The 21,141-nt window shown below is 37.2% G+C and overlaps 1 protein-coding gene across 1 annotated transcript in view; it reads left to right on the forward strand.

Annotated features, from left to right (window-relative positions):
* The window catches only part of PCCA (propionyl-CoA carboxylase subunit alpha), a 280,797-nt gene that overhangs the window by 150,232 nt on the left and 109,424 nt on the right, over positions 1–21,141 (forward strand). The window contains exon 19 of the mRNA XM_033053042.2: positions 20,563–20,665. Within this exon, the coding sequence (XP_032908933.1) occupies positions 20,563–20,665 (103 nt within the window). The remainder of the gene's footprint in view (positions 1–20,562; positions 20,666–21,141) is intronic.

The raw sequence follows: 21,141 nt of genomic DNA on the forward strand, positions 1-21,141 counted from the left end.
TTTTTTAGTACTGAGGGTCAGTTAAACGACTGTTTTAACTGAGATAACAGATACATGAATGAAGTATGGCATTGAGCAATCAGACATGGTCATCCATCTCTTTTTGTGCTGTGTTAGGGAAACAAATACAGTCCTGCTTTTGAAAGAAAGTTAGCTTGTTTTAGGAATGCTAACCAAACTCAGTCACAGGTATTCTTCCACCATGGGCAGAGAAGGCAGAAGTCTGGTCATATGAAAAAAACACACATCTGTAAAACTAGATTAAGGTATGATTTTCCAGATTTTAAATGGTGAAGCTAAGAAATCTTTTCAGTACAGGGAAGATCACTTTCTCTTGCCATGATGGGTTGTACTTATGAATCCTTCAAAAGTCAAGCATTAGAATTTTCTCCAAGTGGTGGCTGAGTGTGGTTCCTATTGAATGTATCATGATTTTAATGCATACATACTGCTAGATCTGCTTGCTTTAATGATGGCAAAGCTGCCTCTTTGAGGCCAAGTAAGGATGAGCTAATGCAAAAATGCTTACTGGTGTGTAACTTTGAAGAAACCAAACCTGATAATGATACCCTTTCCCCAAAATCATACAGCTTGTTCTAAGGAAAAATGAGGCCAAAGGATTGTGCAGTGTCTTGGACAGTGTTCTCCAATTCTTAGAGCAGTTAGTGGACTCCCTCTAGAGGGAACTGAGCACAGTGGAGCATATGAATTACTATTATACTATATATTTTAATTTGTTTTCTTTTCCCTTTTGGGAGCCATATTTATAATATGCATTCTTTTCACAACTGCAGGGGTATTTTGTGTTTCCTTTTCCCCTGTGATTTATTCAGCCCATGATCACATTTGTTATTCTGGTCAGATAGACAGAAAGTACCATTCTTGGAGCTCTTCACAGAACCTCCAGCTTTCACTGTCAGTTTACTGGGACTATAATCACATGAAATGCAGTTTCAGAGCCAGATTAGGGAATCTTGTTGCAGGCTGCTCTTCCCTTGCTGTCTGCCTTTCATTCTCCTCCCCAGTATTCAGGTGTGATTTTGTGTGTAGTTGCATTCCACTCTGGTTCTGCAAGAATGACCTATGATAGCATAGAAATTATATAATCACTGTTTACTTTGGATCATTCTGTCAGAAACAGGTTACTTCTGACAAGTGAAATTGTTCTGGAAGAGCTACAAGAGTGAGAATGTGTAGCAAGGAGGAAGATGTGAGCTCATGAAAGGGGTTCAGAGGTGTTCTGTGACACAGGTCCAACTAGTAGCAGCCTCATAAGGGGGATTCCTCTATAACTGATGATACTTTCTGGGGTGTGACTGGAAAATATGTGTTTTGCAGTCCCCTGAGTGACAGAATAATCAACTGTAAGGTTCTTGCTGGAACATGTTCTGGACCAGCGAGCTGTTTCCACCTTCGGCATGCAAGTTCCTTCAGCCACTTTCAGCCAACCTGACCTCTGTAGTGGCAATCTTCATTGCAGTAGGTTGTCTGCTCTTGAGATTAATACAGGCCACAAGCCCAAGTCTGGTTTGCCTTTCCTGTGTTTGAATAAATGGTGTTATGATTTGGGTGGAGCACCCACAGGTGACTTTCCACTGTCTTTATTGTTATATAATGCCTCTGGCCTCATCAACAGTCTCCTAGAACTAACTTGCCAGGTTTTAGCTGCTGGAGAACCATGCATGCTCAGAGTTACAGGAATATAGGCATTTATTTTTGGGATGCAGTCAAGTATTTACAGCATTTTCTGTGTGGGTGTTATTTTTTTCCCCTTAATTTAACTGGTTTTTATTTAACCAATTTTCTTGGGAAAAATTGGATGTGGGATGGTTTGGTTTTTTGAGATTCTTCCTGGTTGAGGTGTTTTTTCAAATATTTTTGAAAGGTGATTTGCTGATGAAAGTGTTTGGTATTTTGTGAGCCACATACCAACGTGAATATTTCACTGTGATATCCACATAATGGGGGCACATATTTCCTACAGGAAAGAGCCATGGATGATTAATGATTGTTTCATTGTTCAGCTTTTAGTTATTTTACCTAGGACTTTTCCTACTTACTCCATAGTCCACTTTATTGTGAAACTGGTGCCACCCACAGCTGCTGAACAGATTTACAGCATCTAGTAAAACCCTAAGGTCTTCTAGACAGAACTTGATCTTGTTTCAAGTGGAAACATATTTTGGCTGAAGGGAATCCAACTTATTTTATGTCTGTTTGATGTAGTTAGCCTTTGAGACCAGAAATGATGTTGTACAGTTGAATCTTCACATTTTGGCTTCAGACTTGTTTTCATTAGTGGGTTGGGAGGGGAATAGGAGAGTGTCTCTCCAGGTGTGGCTACATCATGCTATCTCATGGGTCTACTAATGTGATGTTTATACTTCTAAACCCAATTGCCTACAGCACTTCCTATGTGTTGCTTGTGTTGGCTGCTAAGTGTATTTTCCTAATTTTTCTATGGGTTTTACCCTTTCATCATTTATGACTTGGAAAAAAACCAGTGAGGCTGCATGCCCATATTACATGATACTACACACAAAAAGATGGTAACACGTTGGAAAATGTTTTAAATTGCTAGCAAGAAAAAAACAAAACACTAAAGGTTTTTCTTGCTTGTGTGTTTAATATAGAAGACTGGTTTGGGAGTCTTGAGTTAAACTGTTCTTGTGGGACCTTAGACAAGTCAGTTGAATTTGTCCTCAGTTTACAAAAAGACAAAGTGGCCTTAATACTTTGCTGCACTTTTGGGGTTTTGTAAATATCCGTTTATCAACATGTAGGAAGTATTTTGAGACCTAAAATGCACTACGTTTTCCAAACATAAAATAATATTTTCCCAGGAAGGAAAGTGTATAGTGAAAAGATAAAATACAAACTAATTTTTTTCAAGTTCTGAAATAGCTGGGCCATACTTTTGTTTTAAAATTCTGAAATCCAGGGTCCAGTGCAATGAAAATAAAATGGCTGGTGAACTGCAAGAACAGAAATTAATTTATTTAGCTTTATGTTTAATGGATTATTCGAGGTTCCTGTCTAGGTTGATTCAGTACAGCTATACTGATCTTTGCCTTGCCATTGCTTGATTATAGGGCAGCAAGGAAACTGCTCAGAGGGCAGTAGAGCCCCACACCTCTCGGGCATCCTTGCTCTCACAGAGACTACACCTATTACCCTGCTGGAGTCTGGGACAGAGCCAACTCTTTGCCAGCCTAGGGCTTCCCCATATGGAAGGATAGTCAACTACCCAATAGGAGAGCTTTCTGGCTCTCCTGCACTGCTGGAGCAGCACAAAATAAGGTTATGTTACATTAATTTTAAAAAGAAGGAAGATGATGTCAGGAAAATTCACTGGAGTCATCTGAACTGGCCTCTTGGAAAGGGAAAGAGTTCTTTTCAGCATAGGCACTGCTGAACTATATCAGTTATATTATGTGCATTTAATTTTAGTTCTTCCCTAGAACTGCAGTATTATCACAAACAGTTACTGGAAGTGCAGCTAAACATGTGCATTTTGCTCTATCTTACAGGTACCCTCTATATAGAGAGAAACTGCTTTGTTTTCATTGGTATGGTTGATCAAATCCAGCCTACTTGTGGCTTTCTTCATTTCTCCATTTTGGAGTTATGCACTCATCCTTAACTCATGAGAACAACACTGTCTTATCCTTACTGTTCTGGTCCTCTGCTCAACAAGTTGAGCATTCTTCCCATGATTTACTGTTAGGCCTTTGAAAGTTTCCGTGTGTTTGTGTAACTACTGCAGCTTCACACCATTATTCTGTGTGGTCTCTTCTTGGGCCACAGACTCGCAAGGTGGTGAGACCCCATTCTCCTCTTTTTCATGTGAAATCCTTGTTCATAGTGGGCTTTTCTGGTTGTGGTAACCCTCTTGTCTCTCTAGCTGTTATCTCATGTTGTTCTTTTGACCTCTTGTAAGATATTACTGTATTTTTTTTGTAATCTTGCTTAATAACTACAAAACCAGATGCCATATATAATATTCTAGATGTCTTTAAAATCTGGTATTATTTATGGTTGTTCAGTTGGTAATCACAGAAAGAGGATTATATGTGCTAGAAACAAACAAGTAGCTGCAAGTATATGAAGCATGCATTTTTTGCCAGCTGGGAATGAACTTCTATGGAAAATATACAAGTTGAAATGGGACATTAAGGTACCATTTATGACTTTACAGAGTGTATGTATGGTATTTTTTTTCTTTGATTTGATTAATGCAATCAAATTGATAACACAAGTTATGTAAGATATTTCTATAGTTGTTTGAAAGCAGAGACATCGTTCCATATGATTCCTAAACATGCATTCCAGGAACAGAGAAGTCTGTCTTGAGAAATTTTCATACCTTGTCATCCCTGTCATTTGTAGGGAAAAATGTATTCTGGGCACTCAGGAATCCAAACTTGCTCAGTCTTCAGAGTTGCTAACCATTATGAAATCGTTATGAAGATAGTAATTACTTAAAGTTTGAATCTCAGAAAACATCTCTTGGGTAAGATCCCCACATCTTGCTGAGGTGATTGCTGGTGGGAAAGGCATTCACTAAAGTAGATGGACCTGGCTAAGTCCCTATGTTTATTTTTTATTTTCACCATGTCTTCTGTGAAAACAGCATCTGCTGTAAGAGCTTTATAGCTTCTGCAGCTACTGTTCACTTAATGCTGAAACTTAAATTTGCATAATATAGACATGTGAATGTTTTCTATTGTGCTGCCAAATTCCTGTCCCTTTTTTAGTTGTTAATCTGGCCCTTTTCTCGTCTGTGTTTTGCTCATGACCTCTTCTGCAAGATTGTCTCTTTACAAGACCTCTCTATTTAATTTACTTTGATCCCCTCTATAAGCCCAAGTATTATTTCCGCTCATGCAGGTTTACACCTCCTAAACCTGTGCTTTAATATTTGTCTATGTGTAAAATGTGTACGCGTGAAACCGTAGAACTGACAAGGTGTGTGCTAATCACCATGTGCTCCCTGGTCATTTTACAGGTATTTTAAGGATATGTTTTTGTCTTCCTCTGTTTATTTTACTTGGAGTTTCCAAGGGCAGAAATGAAGTTGTGTAGGATAATTTTTATGGAAAGGCAACATTTTTCTTGACTTCTGGGTCTCTAAGCTCAGTAAATGCATCTGTAATTGCATTCGCATGAGAAGTTTTGCTGATGTTTCTTTCCTAGGATTATTAAAGATAAGCATGACCATCAGCTCCTGACCTTGTGTAGTTCCTTGAGGCACTGGTTATGTCCTGCTGTTTGTTTGTGTAGTGTATAGCTTATTCTGGATGCTGTTGCTGTAGAAATGTCAGCAAACTATATGGGAAGCAAGTCTCTCATTCAATATTGTCTGCATGCTTTTACATGTATGTGTCTTGATTTGTCCATTCTTTAGCATGCTGGCTTCATTCGCATTAACAGAGGCTGTAGTTAAATACAAGATACTGATTGAAGGGATAGGTAATTCATTTATATCTTTGTTGTTGAGTATTAGAATTTTCAACCATTTCTTTTCCCTTTGATTCAACTGCAAAAGTGGGATGGGACACAGAATGGCCTCATTATTGTAGGAGTATTTCTCTGTTCCCTGCAATGATTCCAAAAGCTCTTGCACACTTCATCAGTATTATTGTAATTCTTTGGCTGCAGGATATTTGGCAGCTGTTGCACCCCACTGGCAAATCCTATTCAGACTTCACTTCCATTCACCATTGCCATTGGAGAATTGATTTCTCTCTCCTCTGCTCTAACCTTTCCCAATTCATTTTGGATTGTTCAATGTGAAACATTTTAATTTCATATCATACAGCCATTCAGCTCACAATCCTTTTTTAACCTGTCACCAGGGTAACAGCATAGCATGCTTGCTTTAGGCAATCAAGTTTTTATTTCACATGCTTAATGTTGCATTAAATGTTTGCATTTTGTTTAACCCTCTTAAATACTTTAAAATGTGGATATATTTTGTGGGGTAATGAAGTTTCTGATATCAGTGTCAAGTCTTCAAAGAAATTGTCTTACTTAAAATAAAAAATAAGAAATCAGAAGATGAATACAGTAATGAGAGGATTATTAATAAAATCCCAAATGGCTGAATAAGGCAAACATCCATAGAATGGTAAAAATATTTTTCCTCTGGTAAAAGCTTCTAGAGGCTTATTATTTTAATCTTTAGACATATACTTTGGGATTATTTTTACCTGTAAGTGCTTGTATCAAATTAATGCAAATATAGGATTAACCATGCAATAACATGATTTAAGAATTTTCTGGCCTATACATGTCAACCTACTTCACACTGCTTGCCAGATGTGTGTGGAACTGTAAGCTGAATATCAAAATTAGACTTTATTGGGATGATGCAGTTGATTAAAGAAATATGGAAATTTTAAGTATCTGTTTTTCCTCTACATTCCAACCATCATGGCATGAAGAAGAGGCTATAACCATTTTATTGGAAATAAAAATAACGAGTTTGTGTTATCATAGATGATTACAAAAAGAAAATAAAATGGACATTTTCATATCTGAAAAAACATTGATTTCCTGTAACTGATGCTACAGAGCAAGTCCTGACAGAGCACGTCTTGGTAAAGGAATAGGACCAGCCATGTTTGCCATCACTTTTTTTTTTCTTTGTATTTAAAAAAGTCTGTAATAGATGTCCTCAAAATACCCAGACTATAACTGTAATTAGAGGTGTAGTGTGAAAGGCTTTTTATCTGTCACGATCTAGTCTCAATTACATAGGTATAAAATATATGGGGGAAGGGGTAGGAAGTATTTAATTTTAGGATAAGAAAAATCTAAGAACATGACATTGCAAATAAGTCCAGACTTTCTCATTTACAAATGAAATAAATCCATAATGAAAGCACTGATGCGTGTTAGCACTTCAAAATACTAATTTTACAAACCTTCCTGTTTTCAAAATAGGTCATACATATCTATTGCTGTTTAAAAAAGCCAAATGCAGAATATATGATTAGTGTACTAGTTATGAGTTCCTTGAGAAGACAACTGTTTGCTATAGATCAGACCCATAAAGTTGACTGTTAGAATTCTTCTTCCAACAGCACGTGGCTAACTATAGAAGGATAGAAATGAAGTTTCTTCTATTATTTTCCAAGCTTTTTGTCCAGTTTTCTCTTTTCCCAAGTTGTGCTATAAGCGACCAAATATTATTACCCACCTAAAGAGGTTTGGCAGTGTTTTGTTACTGAATTTTGCCAAAAGGAGCCAAGCATATGGTAACAGTTAATTTATTGGTTCTTCTAACCTCCAGGGAACTCTTTACAGAGAGCATATTACCTTTTTATCTAACATATTTTAAATAAAAGAGCTGTTGACTTGAAATTTGATATGCCAGTGTAGAAGCTAAACTTTCAGTGCGATTATGCTCAATTCAGCCTTGTTTAAGGGTAGGACTAAAAGTGTAAACATACAAGATTGAGCTAAGACTTCTTTCTTTTCAACTTTCAGAGAGCTGGGTCTCTTCTGTATAATTTTTGTGAGCGTATGTGTTTGTGTGTTTAAATAAAAATACTGAAGAGACATTTTCTTGAGAAAAATAAGCCCTACCTTTGTCCCAGCAGTCTTGAAGATTTTTCTTCCCTTTTGTTTTAAGATATTCCTGTATGTGCATTACCAAGGAATGATAAAAGAAAGGAATATTTTTAATTTCTTTGTATGTAAGACCACATGCCTATTTGTTGGTTTGTGACAATGTAACTTAGTATAATTCTAAGGGGAGAATTGAGATATTATAATATTGTTGCAATGGGCTTGAATCTCATACCTGATATTTGCACAATTCAAAATCAGTCATCTACTACCTGCATTGGAGATAGTGTTCTTTGTTCCACCTTAAAGCTGTGTATTTTTGGTTTTGTAACAGGGAGGTATTGTGAATCTTAAAAAGAAACCTACATGGATATGTCATTGTATTTTCAATGGGATACTTGGGATAGACGATGCTTTAAGTAAAACATACTTAATACAGATTTCTGTTGCTTCTTCATAAATATTCAAAGACCTGGATATTTTTTCCATGGATCTGTGTTGAGACTGCTCAGATGATTTTTTTCTTTTATGATTATGGATGATTCTTTAATATCTTTCACATACTGTTCTTTAGTAGTTTACTTTTCTGTATAATTAGATGTGTTGCTTGGAGTTTGTTTTGGCTGTGGCTTCCCTTTAGCCTACATCTTCAAAGCCTGTAGTGTGAGAAAGACTGGGCAGGAAAGAACAGCACAGGACCTCGTTCTTTTGAAACCAGGGATGTTTACCCATGGACTTAGAAAGGAGATGACAAATCTTTATCCTGTCTCTCTGGTGGGTAGTAAAATTAGTCTTTCTGCAGTTAGTAGTGAGAAGATACAAATAAGTTGCTTACTAATATTAAGTCAAACTTATTCCTCTATTTGCTGTGGTTTTCTTCTATTCTTTGATCTTGGACATTGCATGTCTGCCTCTACTACAGGCTACCTTTTCCCAAGTCTTAAGACTTGTATTGAAATTAACCCTTTTGAGTAAATAGGCTGCAATTCTGTTCTCTGGCAGTCTGACAGCCATTTCAGTCTTGTTATATGGGGTAATGTAGCACCTTTCCACAGCCCACTTCTTTTCACCTTCCTTAGCCTTCTCATCCATATGTGTCTTCCCAGAAGCAAGGGATCTTGAGAGCTGATAGCATTTTGATTTTTCACAGTTCAAAAAAGTTGGATTGCAATGAGAAGTTGTTGTGTTCAAGGCCTGTAAAGGGTGGAGCATAACTCTTCATAGGTAAGGACTTTTGTGATTTAACCCCAACCACCAACTATGAAGAAAATTACCTCTACCCTAGCCAAAATTAGCACACAAAGCTAGTTTGTCTCACCCAGGAAGGTCCAGAGGTGTTGCAGTAATTTGCATTTTAGAAAAATGATGTTGGGTATAAACTTTGGAAACTTTGGGCTGAGGGAGAACATGAATGTGTTTAGATTCCCTCAGCAGGTGAGTGCGCAGGAAGGACTAGGGCTGAAGGCAAAGCTAAGAACCAATTCTGAACATCTTTAGGTATCCTCTTTCAGCTGCCATACACTGCAGCTGAAAGTGTATTTCAGAAATACTTTGGATCTTCCTCATGTTTCAGCAACAGTTTTACTTCACATTTTACCATTTCTGTTCAAAATGAGCTTGTTTTTTTGAGTCAGAAAAATCTTCATGTTCTTTTTAGCATCCTTTTGATCACATACAATTTGTTTGTTCATGCTTGTTTTTAGTATAGAAACATTCACAGAAAAACGTGTATTGGGTTAGCAAGAAAGAGGAACAGTATCATCTATGTGTAATTATATTCATTAAATAATAACTGGATAGGTAAAAGGTAATGTTTAAAGAAAAATGCTTTTTCCATAGCATTTTAAAATGTACTTATATATTACATTTTAATATGTTATTGATATATTGATATATTGATATATTTTATATTTAGGACATTTATTCTTTGCCTTGTGAATTACTGAACTGCCTTGATTAGTGCTAATTTTCTGGGAAAAAAGGAAAGGAAGGAGTTGGAACTTACAGTTAAGTACATTGTAGAAGTGTAACTATATTCTTATACTGTAACTATATTCTTATACTCTCCTTAGACTTTATTTACCTTTCTACTGTTTATCATTGAATATTGGACTAGAGGGATATTTAGACCAGTCAGTACAGACATTTTTATGTCCCCATCCTGTATTGATCCATTATTATGCTAAAATAACAATCATCAGTAAGGTTCATCCCACCTACACAGCCTGGCTTCTCTAATTCCAACCTTAGCTTAGTGGGCAAATGTTTTTGTATTAGTACTGAGAATGAGGCACTAGCTATTACAGATTTTTTGTCCTTCACATTCAACTCTAATATAATAATTCTCAAATTCCTTCATTTGGGTCTGATGTATATAACTTTAGCAAAGTTGGAAGTCTATTTTTTTTCTTACTTTCTTCTCTTGTGAGACCATAATGTGAACAATGGCAGATGTCTTATTAAAAGGATGAAAATACATAGAGGATAATAGATATTTATCATCTTTTGAATATGTATCACTCTTAATTAGATGCCTGTGTTTCTGTGGCCTAGACTTGTAATGCCTAAGTAATGTAAAAAATACAGGTGAGCATTACCTAAAGTTAGTTCAGGCAATTTCAGGTCTAACTCATTGTGAGAGGTACCTTTCTCTTTCCATTAGTTAAGAAGGGAAAAGATGGTTAATATGAGGTGGTGAAAGCTCAGTGGTGTGAGTGCCGGATGTAAGCTGAAAGTGTACGGGCTGAGTATGGAAGGTAATGAGAGTCACTGAGCTCTGCTCTGTGCTGTAATTGCCTAGACATGACGTATGAGTGCTTGTTGGAGGTACGCATGTTTTATGTTATCTAATATAATTTCTAAGAAACTTTTGGGGGTTTTCTCATCTGCTCTGTTTTTTCTCTTTGAATAGAATTAGTGGCATTAATCTGTTTCATAGGAACCTAGTGCAGAAGAAACAGAGAACAAAGCTTTAGAATCCATGAAGTATGCCACATTTCTTACATGTAGCGGAGAGGAAATAGCTGTCGCATTACCTGTTGGAAACTGGCTTGAGTACTTCTGGCCAAATGCTGTAATCACATTTACCTGTGGTTTGGTAGATACATCGTTGATACTTGTGTTGTCACCCAGCACTAGTTCTTGTGTAGTTTGGAAAGGCAGGCACTCTCTAGAAAAACATAGAGTTCCAAATGAATCACAGCTCTTGGCCAGCTTCTGTTTCTTACACTATGGTATGTAGGAAGGTGCTAGATGGCTAGCAAGGAAAATCTGGTCATACTTCTGTAGGATTGTGGGCTGTCCTGAATGTGCATTCTGTGTTTTGCCTGAATTAAGTCTCTTGTAGAGGAGAAAGCACAACAGAAAAATGTGACCAATACAGCAGTATTCCAAAACAGATTTCATTGGCATGAGATGGTTAAGCTCTTGGATGGACTCTTGGTTCTGTTGCAACATGTTTGTGGGAGGTGATAACCTCTGTGTGATGGCTGAGCTCTTAAAATACTCTGGAACTCTACTGAAATATGGTGCAAGCATTGTATTTTCCAAGATGCACAAAAAAATGAGTGTGATTCTATTTTAAACAATGACCTCTGGGATATTGCATATATAATAGGCTTTAGAGAGACCAGGTCAAATCGTGAATCCTGCAAAGTGTGGCAGAAATTCCATACTTTTGGCAATACAATCTGGTTAGTTCCAAGGGGGCTGACAGATCAAAAGGGTGAGAGGCCTAAATGAAACTGTAAACCACAGGAAAGACAGCATTCAATACACAGCTCTTAACAAAAAACTCGAGAAGATTTTTGGAGGTGGTGTTCTCTAAAAAGATGTTTTCAGTTTGGCCTAAGGTTGGGGGTTTTATTTTGGTTAACTAGTATAATTTAAAATTTTTCCTTAGTTTGCACACTGTGTTCCTTGTGGGCCTTAAATAAATCCAGTGTTCTTTCTCTCTGTGCAGTTGCCAAATTTCATCAGAGATGGCTATATTCTGATGTCTTTCCTTTTACCTTGAGTGTAGTAGTTGTCTCACTCCTGATAGTGTGCCTCCTTTATAGTAAGTTCAGCAGGTACTGAAAAGTTTCACAGTATTAGGTCTTAAAAACTTTGTTTTTTAAGAAAACACTGTATTTCAATTTTTTGTTAGTGCCTGTGGACCAGGTGTGTATCTCTGAATAAGAAAGAGGTTAATTTGGTTTTCTGCATTAAGTTTGTAAATTAGTGATAGTTGGGGAAATGGGAATCTGTTCAAGAAGATATTATCTAACAAGACAGAGGCAGCTCAGGCCATAACTTTTTCAAAATGGAATTTAAAAATTTGATTCTAAGATATGGATTTTCTCCTCCAAAATGGCAGAACAATTTTTTAAATATGCTGCACTTTACAGTATTTTCTTTGCTTCCAGCTGACAGGAGCTGGTAGGTATTAAACACTTCTTAACATAACTTTTACTGGGGCAACTAAATGAGAGGGGTTGAGCTTGAATTTAAATGTCCAAGGTTTTTTTCATTTGTTTGTTTTTGTTTTTTTTTTCGCCTTGAATATCTAAACTAAATACCAAATTTAGGATTTTGAGGGAATACAATTGCAGAAATTGTCATTAAGATCAAAATCTCTTCATATGAATAAAGGATTCTTCAAGAATTACAGTAATTTCATGACTACAAGGCGCACCCTTTTGACTAAAATTTTGGCCTGAACCCGGAAGTGCGCCTTATAGTCCAGTGCGCCTTATATAATGTACAAAGTTCGGAAATTTGCCAACCCGAAAGTGTGAGCCGGGAGCCAGCAGGGCCGCAGCTGCTGGGTTGAGGCGGGGCCTCGGCTGGCAACCGCGCAGGGGGAGCCAGCAGCGGATCCTTGCCGCAAAAAAAAGTGCGCCTTATAGTCCGGTGTGCCTTATATACTGGCAAAAGTTCGGAAATTTGCCGACACCCGGAAGTGCGCCTTATAATCCAGTGCACCTTATAGTTGTGGAATTACTATAATCTGTCTTTAGAAAGTGTACCATCTTGTTCATGATGAGAAGCTCATACTTTCACTGTATGTATTTGAATTTTGATTAGATTGGTCCAGTCCTGTGAGCTGAATGCCCATTTGTGACTGGAGTGTGCTGGGTGCAGTTCTGGAACCTGATTTCTGCCTTGCTTCATCACAAAGGGACCTGGTTTGCATGTCCCAAAAGTGTTCTGCAGTGTGATCCAAAGCAATTTAAGTGCAGGTGGTTGGGATAATTTGCTTTGAGATCTACTCCTGATCTGAGGTACAACACTGATATTCTTACAACCCCTGTATATTCTCCAGTTACTTCTGAGTTATCGTACTCTCCAGAACTTCTGTTACAAAAGAGGGATGAATAACTGGAATTCTAACAGAAGGAATGACAGATTAAAGCACTAAATGTGTTTTGATTCATGTTTACAGCTATTAGTGGCAATTGAGCTCAAGATTAATAGGCAGATTTCACTACTGAGATGAGTACAGCAAACCTAGCATGATGTTTCAAAAAAACAGAGTATGGAAAGTAGTCTTATGTGTAGAAGTAAAATTAAATTATTTCCTTATCAAACTTAGAGATAATTTTTAATCACTTCATGTCATTTTCGTATTAGTAGGTTAGCATTTCCTTCTGCCTATTTTCTATGTGGACAGCAAACCTGTAGTATTCTAAACTTAATACGAAGTGAAAAATAACACATTATTAATGGAAACAGCTCTTCTTTGAATGGAGATGTAGGAAACAGCCCAACAGACAGCTACATCCCAACACCATCATGTTATATGAGAGTACCTAATTGCTACTGGATGATGTTTTAACAGAAGAGCTGTAGTCCTCCCTACTGCATCAGAGTGGTTTGTTCTGAAGCTCTTTGCATATAAAAAGAAAGTGAGGTAATTATTGTAAGACTGTTCCTAAATATCTGCACAGTAAGTTTCTTTGTTTAAGGAAACAAGGGAAAATTTGTACAGGAAAAGGCATTTACTGTTTTCCTATTATGGAGTAAATTATTATTAATTTTGCTAACTGCCCAAATTTATCTTTTAATTTGGAAAACAACAAAGTTGTGAAATTGATTACTTTAATTGGAGGAGAAATAGCCCAAGCTTTTTTTGATGACAAACATATTCTTATATTCTTTTCTTCATAACAGTTGTTAGCATGCACAAGTCAATATTGTTGACTGATCTGATTAAAACCACCTGCTTGCAAGTGGTTCCTCCTTTGGTAAATAAAAGATGGTTGAAAAAAACAGATTAGAAGCACAGATTTGTAAATTATGCTAAAAATAAATGTCTTTTCTCTGTACTTGTGATCACTTGATTTGAGTGTTCCCTCTTATTTCACAAATACTTGCAATGAGACAAACAGCAACATCTCTTATCCAGCATTAATGCTTGTGATGTTTGCTTTTTCCAACAGAAATCAAATACTAAAGTAGGCCTTAACATGTCATAGGAGAGGATATCTGTTTCAGATACGTTTTACATTTATTTATTTGAAATTTTCAAGGTATGCTGTTGCCTACTGAAGGACTGGGCAGTCTGATCCTTTTCTGAAACTGAGAGGTCTTGGGCTCTACTTGCAGCTCCCAGGGTTGCTGTGTTTCACGCAGTTTATTAATGCAAAGTGCATAGAAATTTCCTGGCATTAGGACCAAGTGCCAGAACTTTTTATCCCAAAGAATGCATTTTCAGGCTGCAAACCTGAGTCTCTGAAATCTCTGAGCCTCCATTAATCTCTCATTCCTTCCTACCATCAGCAGAGTGAGGTGGTGAGTTCCTGGGCCCTGTCTCTTCCTTTTGAGAAATGTGAAGTGGATGTGAACCCCCACAGGCTGAGGAAGACTGATCCATGGATCTTTGATTCTTTGGACATAGGCGCTGCAAACATGACTTTGTTGTATCAAGATGGGCAGTAACAGCAATCCTACTTCATTTATCCGATAGAGTTAAATCTAAAAGAGACATGCAAGATGTTTCAAGAAGCTTAGAATTATTGTTTGTCTGCATGTTTGGAGGATAATTTCTTGTTAAGACTGTGGAGACAGCTTTGACAGAGGAGCCCCTAGTTCCTTGTCCCTGCCAGGCTGCTGAGGATGCTGGCTGTAAAACATTGGGGTTAGGGTGTCTCTCTTTGCAGGACCCAAGCCCCACGTGTTTAGAGACCCCCACAGTGGAAGTGGGTCACAGGGTGAACTCGGGTTCTTTGCAAGATAATTTCTCATTTAAATGAAGGGGAAAGGCTTTAAGCTGTACTCTTAGGTCTGGGCAACTAAATTCATCATGGGTTTATAAGAACTGGCTTAACTGATTGTTCAGCCCTCGTCTGGGTTTCACTCCTGAAGGCACTGGAGGTTTTCATTGGTCACTGGATTGCAGGCTCTTATGGCAATGCAAATTACTCAAAAATCTTCTGTTAAAGGAAAAGGAAACATCCAGATGTATGCTGTTCTGAATCCAAGCACAGTAGATTCCATAGCATCCTTTTAGAGCATTGCTTTTTATTTTATGATTTATCTTCCATGTAATTTCATTTTTTCCTGTGGTCACTATTCTAATAGAGTATAGGCTATAGGTATGTATATTTATTATTGATCTCAATGTGATATGTAAGAAAATGTAATGTAGAGCCTTTTTGATATAACTATTGAGTAATTCTTTCAGCCTTTGTCTGATCAGCTGGCACACAGGCTAGTAGAGGTTATTATTTTGTATGACATATGAAGAACTATAATTTAGTCTAATGATGGTTTATTTTCATATTCACAGTGAAAGGGGTGCACGTATATGTATGCACATATAAAGCAGGAAGAAGGAAAACCTATTTTTAAGTAAAAGGGCATGTAATATGTATAGATGGACCAGTCTGAATATATGTAGAAAATAGATGTAGAAAATGTGTGTGAATAGATATAGAAAATACTTCAAATTGCTGAATAAAATATTCCCAGATTCTTAGGTTCCTTGCACATAATTTTTGGTTCTTAAAATAAGCCTGTGAAAGTGCTGCTTTTATCTTTTCTGTGTGATGATGAACTTTTATGTTGGAAAGTGTTGAAAGTACTCAGATACTAAAGCTTAGATTTGTGTTTTGTTTGGCAGTACACTTCTGTTTAGAATTCTTTTAATCTGTCCATTCCCTGCTTTTATATTCATCTGATAGTTGAAGGTTCTGTGAAGGATATTTCATTGCATATGAACTTATTAAACCAATAATGCTCAAAAGTGAGATATTTACTTCCCCTTTTTTTTTTTCATCACAAGATAGGCTCTTGTTTGAGTTGTTAAATTTCTATTTGCCTTTCTTGATTTTTTTTTTTTTTTTTGGAGGGTTGGGGGAGGGCAAGGAAAATAAGAAACAATTTATATGGTAGATCTAAAGTTTCATTAAAATTGCTTATGCCCTGTCCCAGGCATTTTAAGTGGGCCATCTGTCTAAACATCTCTGCATTTTTTTCTGATCATTTCCTCGACTTATTCATGAGCCATGGGAGGGCTCCTTTGTAGTCTCCATGTAGCTGGTTCAGTCTACCCCCACTGAATACATCTATGTGCTTGCATAACATATCTTTTCACAGTGCTGGAAATTCTCTGAACTTGGTTCAGATGAATGGCCCACTTTCTGAAGGTCTTTTTTTCTCCCTTTGCAAGATTTGTATGCAGAAACTGACCTTGGTGGCTACAGAATCCAGCACATTATTCTTGATCATTTTACAGGCCACCTGCTGTGAAAGTTATGATGAAGGATTTCTTAATGATTCTTTGACCATTAACATTGTTTTAAGTCAATATTTCACTTTTATTTAACTGTTGAATAGGTAATTGCACAATTGAAAAACAGCTTTATGGAGTGTCATATAATGTGGTTTTCAAACGCTTGTAATCTTTCAAACGGGAGGATTTGTTATGATAGTTTGGGATTTCTCTGTTTACATAAAGTATTATTCAGCAAAAATATCAGAAGTGGAGAGGAATTTCTAAGTGTTTCCCCCCTCAGCATTAGAACACAAATTTTGAATTGGAAGTAAAAAAACTTATATGCAATTTTCTGATCTTTCAGGAGCTGTTGACAACCTAACTCATTTACATCATGAATGGTAATCGAGAGAGAGACAGAAAATTGTACTTTTTGTTGAGTTCCCTCTGTTTGGTTGGTGACAATCAAAATGGCCAGGGCAGAGTTATTACTTGATTGGCTTTTGTGTCTGTCTATTCTCTTTTATTACTTGTGTTTGACTAAAATAGGTAATAGTTTAATTAATGTTTTCCATGAGCACAGTAAGTATATGTCGACCCAAAATTTTTAACAGTTGTCTGCTTTCCTCATTGAAAACTTGCAAAGAAACTAAGGAGTTTTGGTTGCTGTGTTATTCTCAAGTGTCTTCCTCTCCCACACATGGCATTTTGGGGGTAAAAGGGAAATAATACAGTCTACACAGACATCAGCTCTAGTTGAACAAACAGCAGTGGGGCTTGAAAATAAATAACTAAGCAGGAACAGTGCTGTTTTTCTTGATGAATTGCTTAAATGTTTTTGTAATTGGTGCTTTGGAGTAAAGCCTTTACCACTTAAAACCAGGCCATCACTCTTCAGCAGTGCTCCTATGCTTGTGATGCTTCTCCTTAGAAGGCAGTTTGGAATGGAGAGGTTCAGAACTGCCCTTTTTTGTGTGGAAGCAGTTTATAACACCCTTCTCCACCCACCTCCTGTTGTTGTGGCTGCAGTGCTTTGCTCTCTGTCCCTTGGTGTGTAATGCTTCTGGCAAGGATCAGCAGTGCAAGGTTCTCTGTGGCCCTGCTCCCCATCCACCTGGCACTCATCTCGATGTGAAACTTGTGTTTCTTCCTTCAGCCAGTGATCTTTATATGCAAATGAAGTAATTTTATTGGATGATATGTCATTTGCCAAAACTGGAAGAAAAAAGGGAAGGCATGTTTAACCCTAGGAAAGACTGTGTGGACTCTGAATCTAGGGATGCAGGAGGAAGCGCTTTATGTTTTCTTTGTGTCTTTTATGATGGCAGAAATTACACTATTTCTGTTTCAAGTTTTTTTTTTTTTTGTGAATACAATATGTTGGATTTCAGCACATTATGTAGAATTTTAGAAGTTCTACATTTTGAGAGTAGACAGAAGTTTGTGGAGTTTTCTGTGAACTAGTGCGAAATATATGCAGAGTTCAGATACTCTCTTTGGGAGGACTTAAAAATCTTCTCAGCTAAGGAAGCAGTCTTGGCCAAGAACAAAGTCCCATGCAGTGGGACTTCTCAGATATTAAAAAAACCCTCAAACACCACAAAACAACAGAAAACCTCACCACAAATCTCCTTTCTTAGCTTGGTAGAAATTTCTGCGTTTCTAAAGTAGTTTATGGACGTGAGCAACTTTCTTTTTATATTCAACAAACTTAGACTTTGATCCTTACTGTTGGACTTCATAATCCTTATTTATATGAATGTTCCCTAAGTGCAAATCCTATCAAAATGGTGTCTACTACAAGATAATTTCTTTGAAAGGAATTTGGTGTAATGAAGAAGTAGGATTGTCATGAGCTAATGTCAGTATCTGTCCTAGCCAGTGTCAGTTACAGTTACAAAACCACAGGCAAAGCTGATTAGCAAAGCTGAAAAATGTCTCTGTGCAAATGGATCTAGCAATTCCAGTAGGGAAGTACAACTTGCTTGATGTTAAATGCAGCTCTGGACCTTGCCCTCCTGGCCACTGGTGTTGCAGAGAGAGGAATTATGTGTCTGTTTGAAACCTAGGCAAAGCAGTGATCATAGTTATGCCTTTCAAGAGGCATGCATCCTGTTTGGAGATATACTTGACAAAGCTCAGCAAGACAGGACTGAACAAAAATAAGCCCTGCTGGAGAACAAGACTGTCTTTCCTTTGATGGCCAGCAGCCAGATTCATGAGGTCACTTCCAGTCAAATGCAATATGAAGCAGGGCTGTGCCAGCGGGGCTGTAAGGAATCTCATGACACCAGTGGAGTAGATCTACTAAGCTGAGTTTGTGATGAGGTCCTAGTTCTAATATAATAAATATGAAGTTGCTATAAACCACTAAATCCTGTTGGTTGTTGCAGTAGAGTGTCATGGAGAACTTAACCAGGTGCTGCCTCTATTCCTCCTTACTGATGCTCTGATACCGGGAAGTGCAATGAAAACATCTCTCAGTTTTCTGCCTGCTACCTGTGCAGGAAATTCCTCTTCCTCTTCTTCAGGAACTCCTGTGTCTGTTGCATTTCCTATCAGCCAGTCTAAATGTTTGGTGACATACAGGAATTCCAGTATGAGCTGCTGAGGAATGACATTGTACCCAGTAAATCACAGATAATTCCTTAGATTTATTATTTTGACAATTGTCACTATATTAAATGTGAAAGGTGACACTTGGCATTGTTAACAGGGGACCAGGTTATTTCAAGATCTGTCTTGTGAGCTTTTGTGGTAGTGATAGAGGTGAGCTAAAGTGTTTGGTAAAATTTGATGTAAGCCTTACTTGGCTTACAGAAGTAAGTATCCAGAAGGATAAATATGCATCTGTGTCTGATATATTTAGCATTTCCATTTCCCCTTTTCAGGCACATGGCAAGGCACAATTTTTGGAAGCTCCTTCCCTCATTAAGTACTTGAACTTACCCTTTCTTAAGTTCCAGGTGTCTAAAAACCTAATGTTCTTTAAATAATCATTTAAATCCTTAGCAAGTCAGTGTGTTGTCCTTGGCTTGGGCAGATAATTTCTCCTCCTGTGGCCTCTGGAGGCCTCACAAGTGCTTCTTCCTGTTGATTCCTCAAGAAACCTGGGTACTATCTTTGGGGAGATATGATTCACTGGTCACCTGAATCCTATGGAGGATGCATGTGGCATAATGTGTCTACAGTTTTTAAGCATTAAGAGGTTTTATAAGTGCTATAAGGTACAACAGGTTAATGGTATACCAGAAATGATCCTTAGAGGAGATATAAAGGTGATAAAATTATTATCCCTACAGATTTCTTACAGAAAAATCTAAATGTGGAAGAGTCAATGTGGAAGAAAACCTATCCCAAAATGTGTGTTTGTTTTAATGAAGTTTAAATCTCACCACCTGCCTTCCCTTTAGGCTGTGTGGTGCGTGTTCATGGTAGCATATGGTGACCACTCATTAGAAAAGTTGCAGTATATTTTGGACACCAGTTGTTACAGCAAAGTGGAAGAGACTTGAGAAGTTAGAATGGGGAAATTGAAAATGAATTTATATTTAAATAAAATAGCTGAAAATTGCATGTTTCACTCTGAATTTCGAAGAATGGAGGCTCAGTTCTCATTCCTTTGCTGCCAGGTGTGTGCTTTTTTAAGCTGAAAAGATTCAGGTTTCCTGTATTACTTGAGAAATGGTGCAGCCACAGAATGCTGCAGGAATCGGTATAATCCTGCATGTGGGCTGTGATGATACATCATTATTTTTTCAGCATGCTTGAAGTATGCTGTGGATGAGATGCTTAAAAATGTATATTAGTTATAAATTTACTAGTATTGCTTGTTTGGCTGAATCTTTTGTCTGTAATTGGCTTTTAATTAAGGTTTACTGAGAAAGAGATTAAAGAAATAATGATTATATTTTGCCCTTGAAAAGACTGCTCCAGTTATCACTGTTGCTATTCTCCTGCCAACCCACTTTCTCATCCGCTTTTCATCCTGTTTGAGCTAATTCTGCAGCAAGTGGTGGCTGCATTCAAGGGCCTCCTATAACTTTATCAGCATACCCAGTGTGTCAAGGCAAATCTAGAAAGAAAGAGTGTATTTTCTCCTTATATGCTATTTTACAGAAAAATGTATTTAGTATATATTTTTTTCAAGTATGCTCTCCAGCTGTGTCTATAGATTAATGATATTTTATATCCTTCATGATCATCCTATGAGGCAAGTGCTTCTGGTTAGCTTGGGAGAAGCATGAAATCTCTGTTAAAAATTTTTCTTCTGTCTGTTTCTTTTTTAGAATTCCTATTGCCAAATCAAAGAGAAGTAGCTGGGAGCTCTCTGTGCATCTAGGAGATGGAATTTACCCAGTTGCAGTTTCAAAGGATGGCTCATCATTTTCTGTAAGTTCTGCTCATTTTCTAAGAAATTTAGTGAATTGAATCAAAAAATATATATATATATATGTTATCCTTGACACCTGTTAAAATTCTCCATCTTTCCATTGACTAAGGATAGATGTGCGGTTTGTCTTTAGAAGGCATTGCTGTGAATTACCAAACAAGACTCTGGCAGTTAACTAGTGCTAGTGAAGTGAGATTTTTCTCAGGGCTCCTGCCTGTGGAACATTTTTGTATATAATTGTTTATTAATTTGTTTTAAAATTATTCTGTTTAGTGTCTTGTTTAGAAGTGGCATCTTATACTCCGTTGTAGATATATGAGAGCAAGAAAATAAATACAATGTTGACAAAAATTGCATTACCTTAAGCTAGTGTTTAGAAAAACAAATCAAAGATCCAAGTGAGTTGAATAAGCGATCACACTGGAATGGCATTACTCAGCACTCTGTGGTAGAACCGTATGTGGCCATAGTAAAA

The sequence above is a fragment of the Catharus ustulatus genome, chromosome 2 (genome assembly GCF_009819885.2).
Source record: "Catharus ustulatus isolate bCatUst1 chromosome 2, bCatUst1.pri.v2, whole genome shotgun sequence".
Taxonomy (NCBI): Eukaryota; Metazoa; Chordata; class Aves; order Passeriformes; family Turdidae; genus Catharus; species Catharus ustulatus.